Here is a 16,312-nt window from a genome sequence, read left to right on the forward strand (position 1 = left end):
AGGCCCATTAAAGGCTAGGAGAGTTAAAAAGACATTTGAACCATTATTGTGTGATGTCTTATAACCAGCTGTTGTTTCATATCAATTTGTTATTAAAAAATCACCAAACAGATGTCAATAGTTGAATATGTACTAATACTGATCCTTTAAGATTATCATGAATTCATGTCTAGTTCTTGTTTTGTGTTAAAGTTTTTCAAAATTTACTTCTCTGTGTAGTGTTTTGCATACGGTTACATGCAAGTGCATTGTCAATTATTGTTTACCTTTGGTGTCTTTTAGTTTATACAATAATTGATTCTCAACTTATAAGGTCTGAACTACTTCAGTTCAACATGAGATAATCCTTGAGGGTTATACAAAAAAGAAGATGTAGTATGATTGTCAGTGGTGACCAAGGAAGAGCACTATGACTTTAAGGGAGCTACCATTTGATTTTAATGGGGGGAGGGCTAGGATGAAATTTGAAAAAAAAGGCAGGACAGGATTTTGAGTAAAAAAAAAGGCAGGATGAGTAACTTGGCAAAAAAAAAGGCAGGATGACAATTTTTGTAAAAAAATCAGGATAAGCTAAGAAAAAAAAAGGCAGGACCGAATAGACTGAAAAATAAAAAGGCAGGACAGAGATTACAACTAAAAAAAAGGCAGGACACAATTTTTCATCCTAGCCCCCCCCCCCCCCCCCCCCCCCCCCCCCCCCCCCCCCCATAAAAATCAAATGGTATCTCACTAAGATGAAGAACAGCAATTAAAGCATTGTTGCTTTTTGTGAGTTTTTTTTTTTGCTGTGCATAATTCTTCTCATGGATGGGTACCCAATATCCTTTGTTTTTATTTTTCTATTATGTGTATAACAGTAATACCTTGACTACACTACAGTTTCAGTGAACTTATAAAGTATTATCATACAACTTGACAGCATTATAATGTCAACATATACACAGACTTTATCACTTTATGTTTATTTTCAACATTTACATCTGATTTACTACATGTACTAACTAAGGCCATTTCCAGCCATGGACATCACAACCAAAATTGACCTTTTACTATTCAGGTATCTGCAATATTTTACCTATTCATTGACTTTATATAAAATAATCACTTTAACATTGTTGTGTCACCCATTTTCTCTTTTGGTATTTATTACATGAATCTCTGTGATTTCGGTTGACAAACGACCATAATAAGTACGGTTTGAATACCTTGATGACCATATTCGTATCTATAAATATAATTTGGTATATTTAATGATGAGATTATGTCCAATACTTTTCATCTAGTGCATCCAACCTTTCTTTCATTCTTCTGGTATGTTCAGAGTTCCAAAGGTGATATGCAGTTCCTTTAACATTTTGATTTTCTTTCTCACTTTCGTTCTTTAGCAAGGGACTCGTCAGCTCACTTTGATATATAGAAAGAATTTCATCTGGCAGTCTTTCTTGAAAACCAGATTTTTCAAATCTGATAGCTTCAAATTCATTTTCTAAATCTTTTTGCTGAAAATCCATAAAGTTTAAGGCCATCCATATACAGATCACAGTTCCATTATTCAAACCATTATCACTTGTATCACTGAAGAGTTCCATATCCTGAGACTTCAACATTCTGTCATTTTCTACATTATACATAAGAATCTGTACCTTTTTATCTGTGGCCAGGAATGATGGCATAAATAGATTTTTTAGCTCAGGATTATCCTTTGCTTGATAGAATGCATTTGTTATAGTTTGAGCAAATACTTGATCCAATGTATTTTCAACATCGTGTTTCCTCATATGTATTTCATTGTATACATTACCATTAAACTCTGAACCGTCATCCCAATCTCTTGTTTCTGTAACATTGTCGTCTATTTTGACCCTTTTAGCAACTGGATCTGTTAACTCATATTCAAATTTATCCTCTCCACATTCATCAACTTCAGTTCCTATTTTAACAAGGCATCTGTCTACTCTAATATCTGGATGACCATGCCACACATTATAATTACCTTTAGAAGTAAAATGAAAGAAACTTTAATCATGTTAATATAGGACTAGTACATTTGTTCGAGAGGTTTGTGGCTTAAGGTAGCACTCCACAGTTAGAAAATAAAATTAAAAATGAGCCACAAAATGTTTTATCATCTCCTATTCCTGGATTTCTAATACATTAACCTTACTGTTTGTGTTGTACATGTGCATATGTATGTAATCAGTATATTCCATAGATTTGATTTCCAAAAATTAAAAGAGTGAAAATTAATTCCTTGTATGTGTATCCATGGCAACATTCTGCATTTATTTACCATAAAATATTGCAAAAAGGGGGGTGGACATGTCACATATTCCCCCAAAATTTGGATCAAACTAGAATTTCAATGACATTGAGTGATACCTTTTTAGAAACTGTTTTCATAAATCTTCCTAATGATCAAATAAAAAATGGGGGTCTTTCGCCTCATTTTTTTGAAAATCCAATCACAAAGTTTGTGCGATAAAAAGTTGGAAAAAAACATTACAATAATTGCCGGACCAATGTATGGTAGGGACATGCAAATACCGACTGTCATACAGAAAACAGCCTATATTACATACATTACATAATCTTGATGTTCATATAAACCCAATACAAAGGCTATTTTAATACTCAGCTATCCAAAAATGAATTTTATTGCACACTAGCTCTCATATTTGAAAAATCCACAGGGGCCAAAATGCGAAACTACACACCTAACTGTGGAGTGCTACCTTAAGGTGAAATTTTTCCCCTCCTGCCTCAATTTTTATTATATTTTCTATGTTCTACTAGCTGTTACGATGAAAATGGTACCTTAGTTTTTAAAATTGGTTCAGTAATAAAGATTTTATGAAGGTTAGCAGTTGATGTTGAAACGCGACAAAAAGTGATTTAAAAAAAAATGCTGGATCATAGTGAAAAAACTTTAAGTCTGTCTCATTTTTGGGGTAAATTCCTAAAACTTTTCCCATTATCTTATTTAAAATCATAAAATTACCTTAAAAGAGGACAAATTGTACAATTTTTAGGTATTTGAAAGCACTTATAGGTCAATTTTGCTGTAAATAGCATACCTAACCTTGGTTTAGAAGCTCTCAAGCAGGGTATAAATTTCTAGCAGTACTGGCATCATTAAATTTAATTAATGCCAAATTATAATATAAAATCCTGCTAAAAATGTTTATTTGACTTATTCGCATTCAAAAATATAAAGTGATACATTCTGAGGATATCATATAAAGCGCAATCTTTGGTTACATTGGCGAAGCTAATGGAGTACAAATTTAAGACCGCAACATGTCTAAGTGTCAAAATGTGTATATTTGGTTGCTAAGGACAGTTAACAATAAAATAAACATAAATTGCATTCCTAGCAGATTTTTTACCTTCAGAACTAAAACAAGAACATAAAAGACTAAAGATTTGTGGTAAATTTTATCTTAAAAAGTGCATTTCTGTGCTTTCTGATGTGCCATAAGGTAGCACTCCACAGTTAGAAAATAAAATTAAAAATGAGCCACAAAATGTTTTATCATCTCCTATTCCTGGATTTCTAATACATTAACCTTACTGTTTGTGTTGTACATGTGAATATGTATGTAATCAGTATATTCCATAGATTTGATTTCCAAAAGTTAAAAGAGTGAAAATTAATTCCTTGTATGTGTATCCATGGCAACATTCTGCATTTATTTACCATAAAATATTGCAAAAAGGGGGGTGGACATGTCACATATCCCCCCAAAATTTGGATCAAACTAGAATTTCAATGCCATTGAGTGATACCTTTTTAGAAACTGTTTTCATAAATCTTCCTAATGATCAAATAAAAAATGGGGGTCCATACCTGCCAACTTTTGAAAGTGCCCATGGGGGTTTTAGCCTCATTTTTTCATATAAACCCAATACAAAGGCTATTTTAATACTCAGCTATCCGAAAATGAATTTTATTGCACACTAGCTCTCATATTTGAAAAATCCACAGGGGCCAAAATGCGAAACTACACACCTAACTGTGGAGTGCTACCTAAACTGAAACTGATCAACTCACCAAATGCAGCAACTGAGAGATCACAATTTTGTTTCTATAGCAGCATATTTTTAAAATAAAATTTACCTTATACATACAAGGGTTTAAATTTGGTACCCAAATATGAGTTTCACCTACAAAAGACTCATCAGTGACAATCTAATCATGAAAGTTAGACCAAATAAAGTACAAAGTTGAAGACCATTTAGGATAAAAGTTCATAAATGTTTTGCCAAATTGAGCTTAGGTGATCTAATATAAATTTTATAAGATGTTGCTATAATTTTGCAGTCATTCAAAGGCAGTGCATGCATAAAAATGTATGTATACCCTCATATTTTTTGTTGGACCTATTCAGTGCATTTTTATATAATTATATAAATATGTTGAAAAAGAATGAGTACAATGATTACAATAGAAATAGACCTGAATGTTGCCATTTCTGTCTTACAATTTTTGTTGAGTGATCACCTGAATACTGATGTTTAGACAATCAAATAAAACAGACTGATAGAAATGAACAAGTTGTTTTAGTAATAAAATGAAACTCTGCTTATATTTTTTGAGAAAAATGCCTCAAAACATCCAATTAAAATTTTAATCAATTTCAAAAAGTTGCTTTCTAATTTATCATCCAAAAGCCACAAAACATAAGCAATCATAAAATCTATATTATCATTTAAGGTGGTACCTAACACTCCAGGGAGATAACTCTGTAATATCAGCTAAACCTTTTAATTACGTTGCCTTGTGAAGGCAATATAAAGCTTCACAATGATCAAAATTAGTGTTTGTCAAACTGCTATATAACCAGTGTAATTTTTCTGATAAAACGCTTGGTTCAAATTTTTTTATTTTTTGATATTTTTGTAAAAGGGTCAAAGTAAATAATTTGTCAAAATTTTATGAAAATTAAACGAGCCAAATTAATTTAACATGTTTAAGTCAAAGTGTTGGGTACCACCTTAAATGCAGGTTTTTGATTGAAGCATTGAGAAAACAATTTTTTTAAGAATCCCTACGTTGTACATGCAACAATATATAGTGAAGATGACAGTGAGCAAAATATAACCCTATCAGACAATGAAAACAAATTCTATGCTTCAGGGATATAGAAAATTTAAGGTATTCATGTATTGTCAAAAATGCAGCAATTGCCCAACAGATTAAATCTTCCATAGGAATTATCATAATAAAATTACAGAGTGACTCTGTAATTATTTGAAATTTGGTCTGAGACCAAATTTCAAATAATTACTTAAACATGTAAAAGCTGGAATCTTCATCTAGGAAATAAGAAATGTATGCTAAGTAGGTATTAAATGTCATTTTGGTTAACTTTTGTGTCACTTGGTCTCTTGTGGAGAGTTGTATCATTGGCACCAAATTTCAAATAATTACTTAAACATGTAAAAGCTGGAATCTTCATCTAGGAAATAAGAAATGTATGCTAAGTAGGTATTAAATGTCATTTTGGTTAACTTTTGTGTCACTTGGTCTCTTGTGGAGAGTTGTATCATTGGCAATCAAACCACATCTTCTCTTTTATATTAAATTTAAAAAAAACAATATATGGTTAAACAAGAAGAGAATGCTGGGAGATATGAAAATAGTTATGATACAATATAACATTTAAAAATTCAATACCAAATATCATACTGGTATTCAATATACCAAAATTCCAAGCTGTGTACTAATAATATGCAACAAAAGTTTTGGATGGTTGAATGGATAAACAGAAGGACAAAGAGATGAATTGAAGAACAAAAAGACAGACAAGGCAAAAAAACACCCTTCCGTGATATATACATGTATTGCACATATTGAACAAAATACATACATATATTATAAATATGTTGATAAATCAAGTACATATGTACATTGTATATCATTTCTTACCAAAAGCTGTATCTCCCAGTTTAAGATCTTTACCACATGCTGGACATTTTCCTAAATGGTTTGGAAACTGTTTATCATTCATATAACCTGAAGAAGTTAATGGTCCAAACAAATGATGGCTAAGAATTGCCTGTATTTCTGTCACAGTGTTTGCCTTTTTAACTTTTAACAATAGACTACTGTTGTTTTCTGAAAAAGAATGAATGAACATGATGAATGAATAAATCTTTATTGCAAAAGCATAAACATGCTATGGCAAAATTAACAACATGTATCACATAATATAAAACATGTCATGAATAGACAGCAAATAAAGAGCTGCGCTATAATCCAATGATACGCCTGTTGCCCTTTTAGTACGTCTTTATGCTTTAATTGATTTTTTTTTTGTACATTAATTAGGCTGTTAGTTTTCTCATTTGAATTGTTTTACATTTGTCAAATAGGATCTCACATCAATAGATATAAACAATTCACCAAAGTTTCATAAAAGTTGTTGAAAGTGTTTATGAGTGATTGTCCCAAAACAGGAAAATCCCTCTTTTTTAAGCATAAGCAATGATAAGAGGCGTCAAGAAAAGAATTTAGTAACAAGGAGTATAATTGAAATTAGTATCAAGAAAGTAAATCTTTAGTATATATAATCAGATGTTTAAATTGTAAATAAACTTTCTCGCAGCTCTCTTTTCTTCTTGTCACTAATATTTTGCTTCATGTGGATTCTTGATGCTTCTTCAAGTTCTTGTTCATTTGTTGTTGCTAAAATACTTCTTGTTGCTACATGTAATTAGAGAGACCAAGAAATATGTGACACTTGACGCTTGACTTGACTGCTGTTACACTAATATGGCTTATATTTTACAGGAACAGCTGAGATGTCTAGCAATGCCAATGGTAGAAAAAGAAAGTAATTAAACTAGAGGCTCCAAGGAGCCTGTGCCGCTCACCTGATATTGTTATTTACAATTGATGCATGAAATGATGCAAACGTTATACTTTTGCTTTAGTTTCACAAAATATCAGTCAAAAACTGCATTTTCCCCCTTTTTGAAACAAAATACCCTCATGCTTAATGTGGCCAAGTTTGGTTTAATTTGGCCCAGTAGTTTCAGAGGAGAACACAGAAGATTTTTGTAAAAGTTAACGATGAGGACGACAGACGACAAGGGACGACAGACGCCAAGTGATAAGAAAAGCTCACTAGGCCCTTCGGGCCAGGTCAGCCAAAAATAAGATCTAATTTATGAACGAGGTTATACATGTACAAGATGTACAATACTAAATAAAAACGGTCAGGGGTAGTACTTAAACAAGTGATTTCAAAATCACTTCTTTGAGTGGTTTCAGCTGTGAAATATTAAAAAATTTCACACAGACACAGACAAAATCACTGAAACAAGTAATTTGAGAAGTTAAAATGTAATCACTTCAACAAGTGTTTATAACATTTTTTGGATATATTTTTCCCACAAGCTTGATTTTTTTATTGTTAAAATAAACAGCTGCGCCATGAGCGCATGATACGCCCAACGTCGTGTGGAGGTTTTATGCAATAATCATAAATAGTTTCTGAGAAAGTTTAAAGCAATAACCACATATTGTTTTTGAGACACGGCAGGACATGTGAAACCCCCCACCCTGTTTTTATTTACAAAAAACTTAATATTACCAAAATAAAATTTTGAATAAAATCCAAAAAGTATACAGATCTTTAGATTAATATAACAAAGAAGTGTGTTAAGTTTTAAGCAATAATCATAAATTATTTTTGAGATACGGCGCAACATGTAAAAATAACCTCCCCTGTTTTACAAAATACTCAATAACTCAAAAAACAAATTTTGAATCATCACCAAAAAGTATACAGATCTTTAGACTAATATAACAAAGAAGTGTGTAAAGTTTTAAGCAATAATCATAAATCGTTTTTGAGATACGGCACAACAAGTAAAATCAAAGAGCTGAATAGCTCTGAGGGGAAAGACGGCCCTTGTTTCTATTTTATTATGTTTTTGGAAAAGGGGGGGGGGGGGGTATCTTTTGATAGTTTACATATGAAGAATGAAAAAGAGAACCGCTAGAACATGTAGAAAGGTTGACAATATTGAAATCAATTGTTGTTTATGTAATTTCATTTCCTTAGTTTAGGATTCAATTTGGACCAATGGAAGTGATCTGCATCTTCTAAATCTAAACATTTGATTAAAGTTGATAGCTAATTATCTAAAACTCAACTGAATTCTGTCATTTCACAACAACTACAATATTTTTTGAAATCTTGATTGTGTACCACTGAACTGCAGGCTAGGGCCATTTTCCATTTTTTGTGACAGTACTCTTGGATTTTAAAGTTTTTTCTTTAGAAAGTGTGGACTGAAAAATCTATTCAGTTTTAAATTTCCATTGTTAAAGTTCTTAGTTACAACTCTCATCACAGGGAAACAGGTACTAATAACAAAAAACAATATGAGTGATGTAAACTGTGTGAAGCTTGTTTCGAAATCATAATTTTGAAATATTTGTAAATATAAATATGTTAAAACTATTAAAATGCAATTTTTTTTAATTTTTTTTACCATTACAATGATTATGTAGGTACACAAAAATTTAGTTTTAATAGAAGACTACTAATCCAATGAAATGTCACATTTGAAGTGTTTAAATACTTTAACTTTTATTTTAGTGGATAATTACTCATCAATTGAGGTGCTCCTGAATTGGAGGAAGATTCTCAGAATTTTTACAGAAACAAGTGGTCTCACTAATTAACAACAAAAAGAATTTTAGCGACAAGAAGCGACAAGAAGAATATGTTTTTCTTGTCGCTAAATAGTCTTCTTGACGCTTCTTGTCGCTTTTTGACGCTTCTTGTCTCTAATTAGTGAGACCCGAAAAAAGTAATAAAATCGTTTCTTTCCCCTGTGTCATGTAACCCCACGATCTTTGTTTATTTTGAAAGTTGTTGACCTACAAATTAAAGTATTGCATGTTGATGTTTAAATCATCTACAGTAAACAATATTATGTTTAGATTTAACAAATACAAATTTGTGATTAGTGCACGATCTCTAAGAATGATTTAAATAACCAGTGAACTGGTGAAGGATATCCCTGCTTCTTCCAAGAATGACGTCACTATAAAATACAATGTAGGTTGGATATATTTAGAATATCTCGTCATACTAATTTTTCCGGATTGTTAAATAAACGTAAATAGTGTAAAGGAGAGTTCAAGATACGATAATTTCGTGAGAAACAGAAGGGAAATGTGTAAAAAAAAGTGTTTAAAGTCAAACTATTCATTTCTGGGTCTCCTTCTCTTCAATCTAAGTAAGATTTGTTGGGGGTTTTCCCACACTATAACATGTATAAAAACAAAATGAATGATGTGAGGGAGTGTCACTCTGGTCAACCCCATAGGGGATTGACGGCTTGAAGCCGTCTTTCCCCAAAAAACCCTCCCCCTTTTTTGAATTTTGAAGCATCACCACAAAGTATACAGATATTGAGATTAATATAACTAAGAAGTGTTTAAAGTTTTAAGCCATAATCAAGAATCGTTTTTGAGATACAGTGCGACATGTGAAAAAAACACACACCTGTTTTAGTTAAAAAGTGCCGTAACTCAAAAAGTTTAATTCTTATTTTCACCAAAAAGTATAAAGATCATTTGACCATCATAAGAAACAACCATATTAAGTTTCATAAAATTTGAATAAGTTGTTCTCAAGTTATGATGCTTATGCCGGACAGACAGACGGACAGATGGACGGACAGACGGACATTTGTATAACATAATACGTCCCGTCAAAATTTTTACGGGCATATAAAAACAAGAATCCCATTGAAAAAAACAACTAGGTACATGCAGACATTGTCTTTTGTTTGATAAGCCTGTCAGTTTTTCAGTTTATTTAAATATGCAAAAACTGGAATTATTTGTAGATCAGGACATAAACTTAAAACAAATCATTCTAATTCTAAAGAAAACCAATCACGTCACCTAATATTGTTGAGCTTTGTCTGAAAGTAAGAGTAGTTTAAGAATATTTGATAACAAAACAATTCCCAAGGGTACTTTTACATTATTATCTTTATTTGCAAAACAAACAAAAACCAATTTTGGTTATAGCAAATACATAGACAAAACAAACATAATGAAAACTCGACAAAATTATAATAGATATGATAAAAACAGTTATTGGTCTCCTTTCCTCAGTTCTAATGACTCTTTAATAAAAGTAACAACTACTTTTACATCAATTGGTGTTGATGGATTTACTATAATCACAAGTTTATCAGTAAAATTAAGTGTATGAAAATTTACATATTTTTGTATAAATATATAATATTTTAGAAAGATTTCTCTTTTAACATGTTTAATTTTATTAATTTTACAGTTAAAGAAAATTGAAATTCATCGTCTAAAATATTACATATTTAAAAGCTTTAGCGCACTAACTTACTACCCAAGAGCACTGGTGAAATTGATATCCAAAGATAAAGGGATAATTGATTTATGTAGGGAAATTATAGAAAGGTTTGTGAAAATATGGAAAATCAATGAAATTAGCATTTGAAGATCAAAAGGAAACACCAAAATTGCTTAAATAGGTGATAACTGAATTTAAAAAAATCACTGAAATACAAAATGTAGGTGATATCCCCGAGGAACCAGTAATGACGCACCTAACGTTGTGTTTGTCTCTGCATTTAATCTACCATTTAAAAGAAAAAGAAACACGGAATAGAATGAAAGATTGATCACTTGTTAATGTATTTCAATCATTAAACAGTTGATTTTTGAAACAGTAAAAGCAATAAAAAACATGTTTGCTAACATTACAAACGGACTGTCAACTTATGATGGGTACCAGTAATGACGCACTATAAACAAACCAGTAAAAACCACTTGCAGTGTACCTGATGTTCGAAAAATTGCTTCAATCCGGATAATTTAAAGTTAACACTATTCAACAAATTTAATTTTAATAACAAATTTTGACATTTACAGTCACTTTTATGATCATGTTGATAGCAACACAATTTTTTTCATTAATTTAATTGTAACCTATATTTTATTTCAAATTTTATATAAAATTGTTCAAAATTTATCAAAGTGACATATGTATTCCATATACTTGAAAATAAGAAGTAATTGCATTCATAAAACAACATTGACATTAAAACATTTATCAATGTATACTTCGTACAATGAATGAAAAAAATCGATAAACAATAGAAAATTATATAAGCGACGATCATTTGTTCTACAGTGATTCCCGCTTAAATGTAAAACCATGTCACATGACAGTCATATGATTTGAAAAACACAAACTGGGGCAGCATGTGCATACATACTTTTGCCGGCCAAAGTGGATTTAGGACTGATAATCATTCTGGGAAGGGTAAACTGTTTTTGACCTTAATAAAATGGCAGAAATTGCATTATCTTTACTAATTCAAGCAATAATAACATTTCTGGACAGAGTTTGAGGCATCTATGTTGTAGTCATATGACCTTCACCATCATGTTATGAATAGTAATTATCGATGACGTCACATCTTTTGTTTAGAAATATAAAACCCAAAACTAAATTGGTGCGTCATTTCTGGTCCGCGTCAAAACAGGTACCAAGACGATAATAAAAAAACAAAACGGACTTGTTTAAGTAGCACCCCTGACTGAAAAAATGCTCTTTTGGGAAACTTGACATACCATCTTGTAAAAATTTAAACAGCCTAAAAACGCAATCTCTTAAAGTTTCTTTGTTTTCTCCACAGTAACTTTCTGTAATTTCTTCAATAGCTTTCGCCCAAAACCAGTAACACGGTAAACCTTCTCCGACACAGTACTCAACGCTCGAATTTAAAAATGATTTCTTGTCTTGTGCATTTGTATCTAATATCTTTATGTTATGAAAAAGTCTATTGTTAATGAATAAATCATTTTCAACTGAATAATCACTAAAGCACTGCCTAAAAATATTTTCAATATTTCTATTTTCCATAATCTTCGAACTTTTTAGTACTGGGGAATGAAACTAGTGACTGCAACTCAAAATCAAACCCCCTCCGATGAAGGAGCACCTCATTTGACGAGTAATCCTAGGTGGTATATACGCAAGTTAAATCCTTTATGTATCCCAACTCGTACCGTCTAATTATAGATATTTATTTATGATCGCAACTTGGAACTCGAGATACCGGTGCCATTGACGGAACTCAGAACTTTTAGCCACTCGATGCATTTGAAGGGGGACATATAGTTGGAACCCCCTCCCCCCTTTATCCTGGGTTGGGAACCCCCCCCCCCCCCCCCCAATTTTTTAAATGGCTGGATCCGCCCCTGGGTGCTAGTATTGGCATGCATTTGTCTGACTATTGTTGTAGATTGAATGACGCTCATTAGATTTCTTAGAAAGGTCTAGGAACACCATGCAATCATTGATGCATGTCTTAAAGAATTAATAGCCTCAAAATCAGAATTGAAAAACGACTGAATTATCTTCTACATGCTTACGTGATTTCTACAGTCGAAATTTCCAAGATATCGCATATATACAACTAATCCGGATAATTTAAAGTTAACACTATTCAACAAATTTAATTTTAATAACAAATTTTGACATTTACAGTCACTTTTATGATCATGTTGATAGCAACACAATTTTTTTCATTAATTTAATTGTAACCTATATTTTATTTCAAATTTTATATAAAATTGTTCAAAATTTATCAAAGTGACATATGTATTCCATATACTTGAAAATAAGAAGTAATTGCATTCATAAAACAACATTGACATTAAAACATTTATCAATGTATACTTCGTACAATGAATGAAAAAAATCGATAAACAATAGAAAATTATATAAGCGACGATCATTTGTTCTACAGTGATTCCCGCTTAAATGTAAAACCATGTCACATGACAGTCATATGATTTGAAAAACACAAACTGGGGCAGCATGTGCATACATACTTTTGCCGGCCAAAGTGGATTTAGGACTGATAATCATTCTGGGAAGGGTAAACTGTTTTTGACCTTAATAAAATGGCAGAAATTGCATTATCTTTACTAATTCAAGCAATAATAACATTTCTGGACAGAGTTTGAGGCATCTATGTTGTAGTCATATGACCTTCACCATCATGTTATAAATAGTAATTATCGATGACGTCACATCTTTTGTTTAGAAATATAAAACCCAAAACTAAATTGGTGCGTCATTTCTGGTCCGCGTCAAAACAGGTACCAAGACGATAATAAAAAAACAAAACGGACTTTTGTTTCAGAAAAAGGGAGAAGGTTTGGATCCATTAAAACGTTTAATCCCGCTGCAAATGTTTGCACCTGTCCTAAGTCAGGAATCTGATGTACAGTAGTTGTCGTTTGTTTATGTAATATATACGTGTTTCTCGTTTCTCGTTTTGTTTATATAGATTAGACCGTTGGTTTTCCCGTTTGAATGGTTTTACACTAGTAATTTTGGGGCCCTTTATAGCTTGTTGTTCGGTGTGAGCTAAGGCTCCGTGTTGAAGGCCGTACTTTAACCTATAATGGTTTACTTTTTAAATTGTTATTTGTATGGAGAGTTGTCTCATTGGCACTCACACCACATCTTCCTATATCTATTGTTTAAGTAGCACCCCTGACTGAAAAAATGCTCTTTTGGGAAACTTGACATACCATCTTGTAAAAATTTAAACAGCCTAAAAACGCAATCTCTTAAAGTTTCTTTGTTTTCTCCACAGTAACTTTCTGTAATTTCTTCAATAGCTTTCGCCCAAAACCAGTAACACGGTAAACCTTCTCCGACACAGTACTCAACGCTCGCATTTAAAAATGATTTCTTGTCTTGTGCATTTGTATCTAATATCTTTATGTTATGAAAAAGTCTATTGTTAATGAATAAATCATTTTCAACTGAATAATCACTAAAGCACTGCCTAAAAATATTTTCAATATTTCTATTTTCCATAATCTTCGAACTTTTTAGTACTGGGGAATGAAACTAGTGACTGCAACTCAAAATCAAACCCCCTCCGATGAAGGAGCACCTCATTTGACGAGTAATCCTAGGTGGTATATATACGCAAGTTAAATCCTTTATGTATCCCAACTCGTACCGTCTAATTATAGATATTTATTTATGATCGCAACTTGGAACTCGAGATACCGGTGCCATTGACGGAACTCAGAACTTTTAGCCACTCGATGCATTTGAAGGGGGACATATAGTTGGAACCCCCTCCCCCCTTTATCCTGGGTTGGGAACCCCCCCCCCCAATTTTTTAAATGGCTGGATCCGCCCCTGGGTGCTAGTATTGGCATGCATTTGTCTGACTATTGTTGTAGATTGAATGACGCTCATTAGATTTCTTAGAAAGGTCTAGGAACACCATGCAATCATTGATGCATGTCTTAAAGAATTAATAGCCTCAAAATCAGAATTGAAAAACGACTGAATTATCTTCTACATGCTTACGTGATTTCTACAGTCGAAATTTCCAAGATATCGCATATATACAACTAAGAATTATTGGGCGCACTACATAAACCGACATATCGCGGAACAACGAAAATGACAAATTAAAGAACAATGGCATTAAAACTGAGTAAATGCTGATTTTTTTAAATTTCAAAATGAAACTTATTCATTCAGAAGATGTCGCTTTGGAAAACCGTTTAAAAAAGTTGACTGTTTTGGATTGTTATCTGAATCATTATAACAATATTTTTTTTCACGTATCGAAGGTAATATGCTGTTAACGTTAATTCAAGATCATTCAAAGCCAAAGGCCCTCATCCTCCCCAAAAAAATTAGCACTGCCTCCCTACCCAAATGTTTAATAAAGCCTCCAGTGGCGGATCCAGAAATTTTCATAATTTTCATAAGCCCACTGACTGACCTAAGAGGGGGCTCGCTGCAGTCACGCTTCAGTGATTCCCTATATAAGCAACCAAATTTTTTTCCAAAAAGGGGGGGCCCGGGCCCCCTGCCCCCCCTAACTTAAATTAGTCTATGTAAAATAATTTTCCAAAATAAAATTATTTTACCTATAAAAAAGAAGGTGTGGTATGATTGCCAATGAGACAACTGTAGGTCATCGTACGGCTTTCAACAATAAGCAAAGCCCATACCGCATAGTCAGCTTTTAACTAACTTAATGATACTAACCGATATCTACCTCAATTAATCCTTATGGTTTATGTGACGTTTCTTATTAGGGTAACGTCACAGTGTTTGAATGGCCGCCTAACAACAACGTCAACAAGAAGGCTTCATCGGGGGAGAGGGTCGGACGCGTTATACAGCATGGGGATTCTAGAAAACAGTAAGTATTATGTAGCAAATAATTCAAGTATTCATTATCTATCACATGTTATTATATATTATGTACAATATATTATATCAAACAATGTATACGTACCTAGAACAAGTCTAAATTCTGTGTGACAGTGGCGGATCCAGGGGGTTGGGCGGCGGTTAGACCCTCCTGTTTGGACGATCAATGCGTTTGAATGGGAACATATAGTTGGAACCCCCATTTACTCTGGTTGGGAACCCCCTTTTAAAATAGCTGGATCCGCCCCTGTGTGAAGACTGTGAAGTCCTACAGTTTACTGAATTTTGATATAAGTTGAACTTTGGGTAAACATAGTTTTAAATCATGTAAAAAGCTCATTCATTATACTGTAAGCTTTGACATTTTTCAATAGAACTTTAAACTTACTGTTTTTTTTTTTTAAATTTACATTATCTTGGATCATCTTGGTGAGCTAAATCTGGTCTTGTCTCAAAATAAATCTTAGAGTTCGTCGTATGTAATGGTGCTTTTCAGTCGTTGTGGCTTATGTTATCTAAATATTTTGGTAGGGGTTTAGTGCATTTGTTATTGGATTACTGTCACACTGGCATGTGTGCTTAAACTTTTTTAAGGGCTCCAACCCGTATAGATGTATTACTTACCTTATCCTAACCAATACCTAACGATAGCCTAACCCTTATATTTCGTTTTCAGGCGATATATCGGAAGACGATTTTGTGGTCCTGCTAGAAGACCGTGCATTTGTGGATTATTTCAACATATATTTAAGTCTACCGGTATGTATTGAATGCAATGAAAAGAAATTATTCAACTAAGTAAATTATAAACATAGGATATGATGCATAAATTCATTACACATAATATCTGCATGCACTTACCAAACTGATGCAATGAATAATGTATAGCATACGTACATCCTGATCGTCGGATAGAACTCGATCTTATATAAAGTTCTGTCAAATTGTGATTTTGGTCTATCTTTTCTGTTCATTATTTGGCTTTCTGTGTTGAAAAAAGACAAACAACTGTTAGAACATAGTTAAACAAA

General features: G+C 32.5%; 2 protein-coding genes across 2 annotated transcripts in view; one reads left to right on the forward strand and one right to left on the reverse strand.

The window, feature by feature from the left end:
- Positions 1-908: 908 nt before the first annotated feature.
- Positions 909-11,971, reverse strand: LOC139523231 (uncharacterized). The gene is made up of 3 exons (XM_071317077.1): positions 11,648-11,971; positions 5,930-6,118; positions 909-1,993 (listed from the first exon to the last, which is right to left on the reverse strand). Exons 1-3 carry the CDS (start codon positions 11,937-11,939, stop codon positions 1,260-1,262), a joined length of 1,215 nt encoding a protein of 404 aa, XP_071173178.1. The 5' UTR covers positions 11,940-11,971; the 3' UTR covers positions 909-1,259.
- Positions 11,972-15,146: 3,175 nt separating this feature from the next.
- LOC139523232 (regulator of G-protein signaling protein-like) overlaps positions 15,147-16,312 on the forward strand; it is a 37,264-nt gene continuing 36,098 nt past the window's right edge. Inside the window, exons 1-2 of the mRNA XM_071317078.1 lie at positions 15,147-15,270; positions 15,958-16,040. Coding sequence (XP_071173179.1) covers positions 15,252-15,270; positions 15,958-16,040 — 102 coding nt within the window. The 5' untranslated portion in view covers positions 15,147-15,251. The remainder of the gene's footprint in view (positions 15,271-15,957; positions 16,041-16,312) is intronic.

The sequence above is a fragment of the Mytilus edulis genome, chromosome 5, assembly GCF_963676685.1.
Source record: "Mytilus edulis chromosome 5, xbMytEdul2.2, whole genome shotgun sequence".
NCBI classification, from domain to species: domain Eukaryota; kingdom Metazoa; phylum Mollusca; class Bivalvia; order Mytilida; family Mytilidae; genus Mytilus; species Mytilus edulis.

What these genes read in the sequence shown, in the direction of transcription:
- LOC139523231 (XM_071317077.1), bottom strand. Translation starts at nt 11,939, where the DNA reads ATGGAAAATAGAAATATTGAAAATATTTTTAGGCAGTGCTTTAGTGAT. An exon ending in GTTTAAATTTTTACAAGATG is followed by an intron (nt 6,119 to 11,647) that starts GTATGTCAAGTT and finishes ATTCTTTTTCAG; the next exon opens with AAAACAACAGTAGTCTATTG. An exon ending in ACTGGGAGATACAGCTTTTG is followed by an intron (nt 1,994 to 5,929) that starts GTAAGAAATGAT and finishes TTACTTCTAAAG; the next exon opens with GTAATTATAATGTGTGGCAT.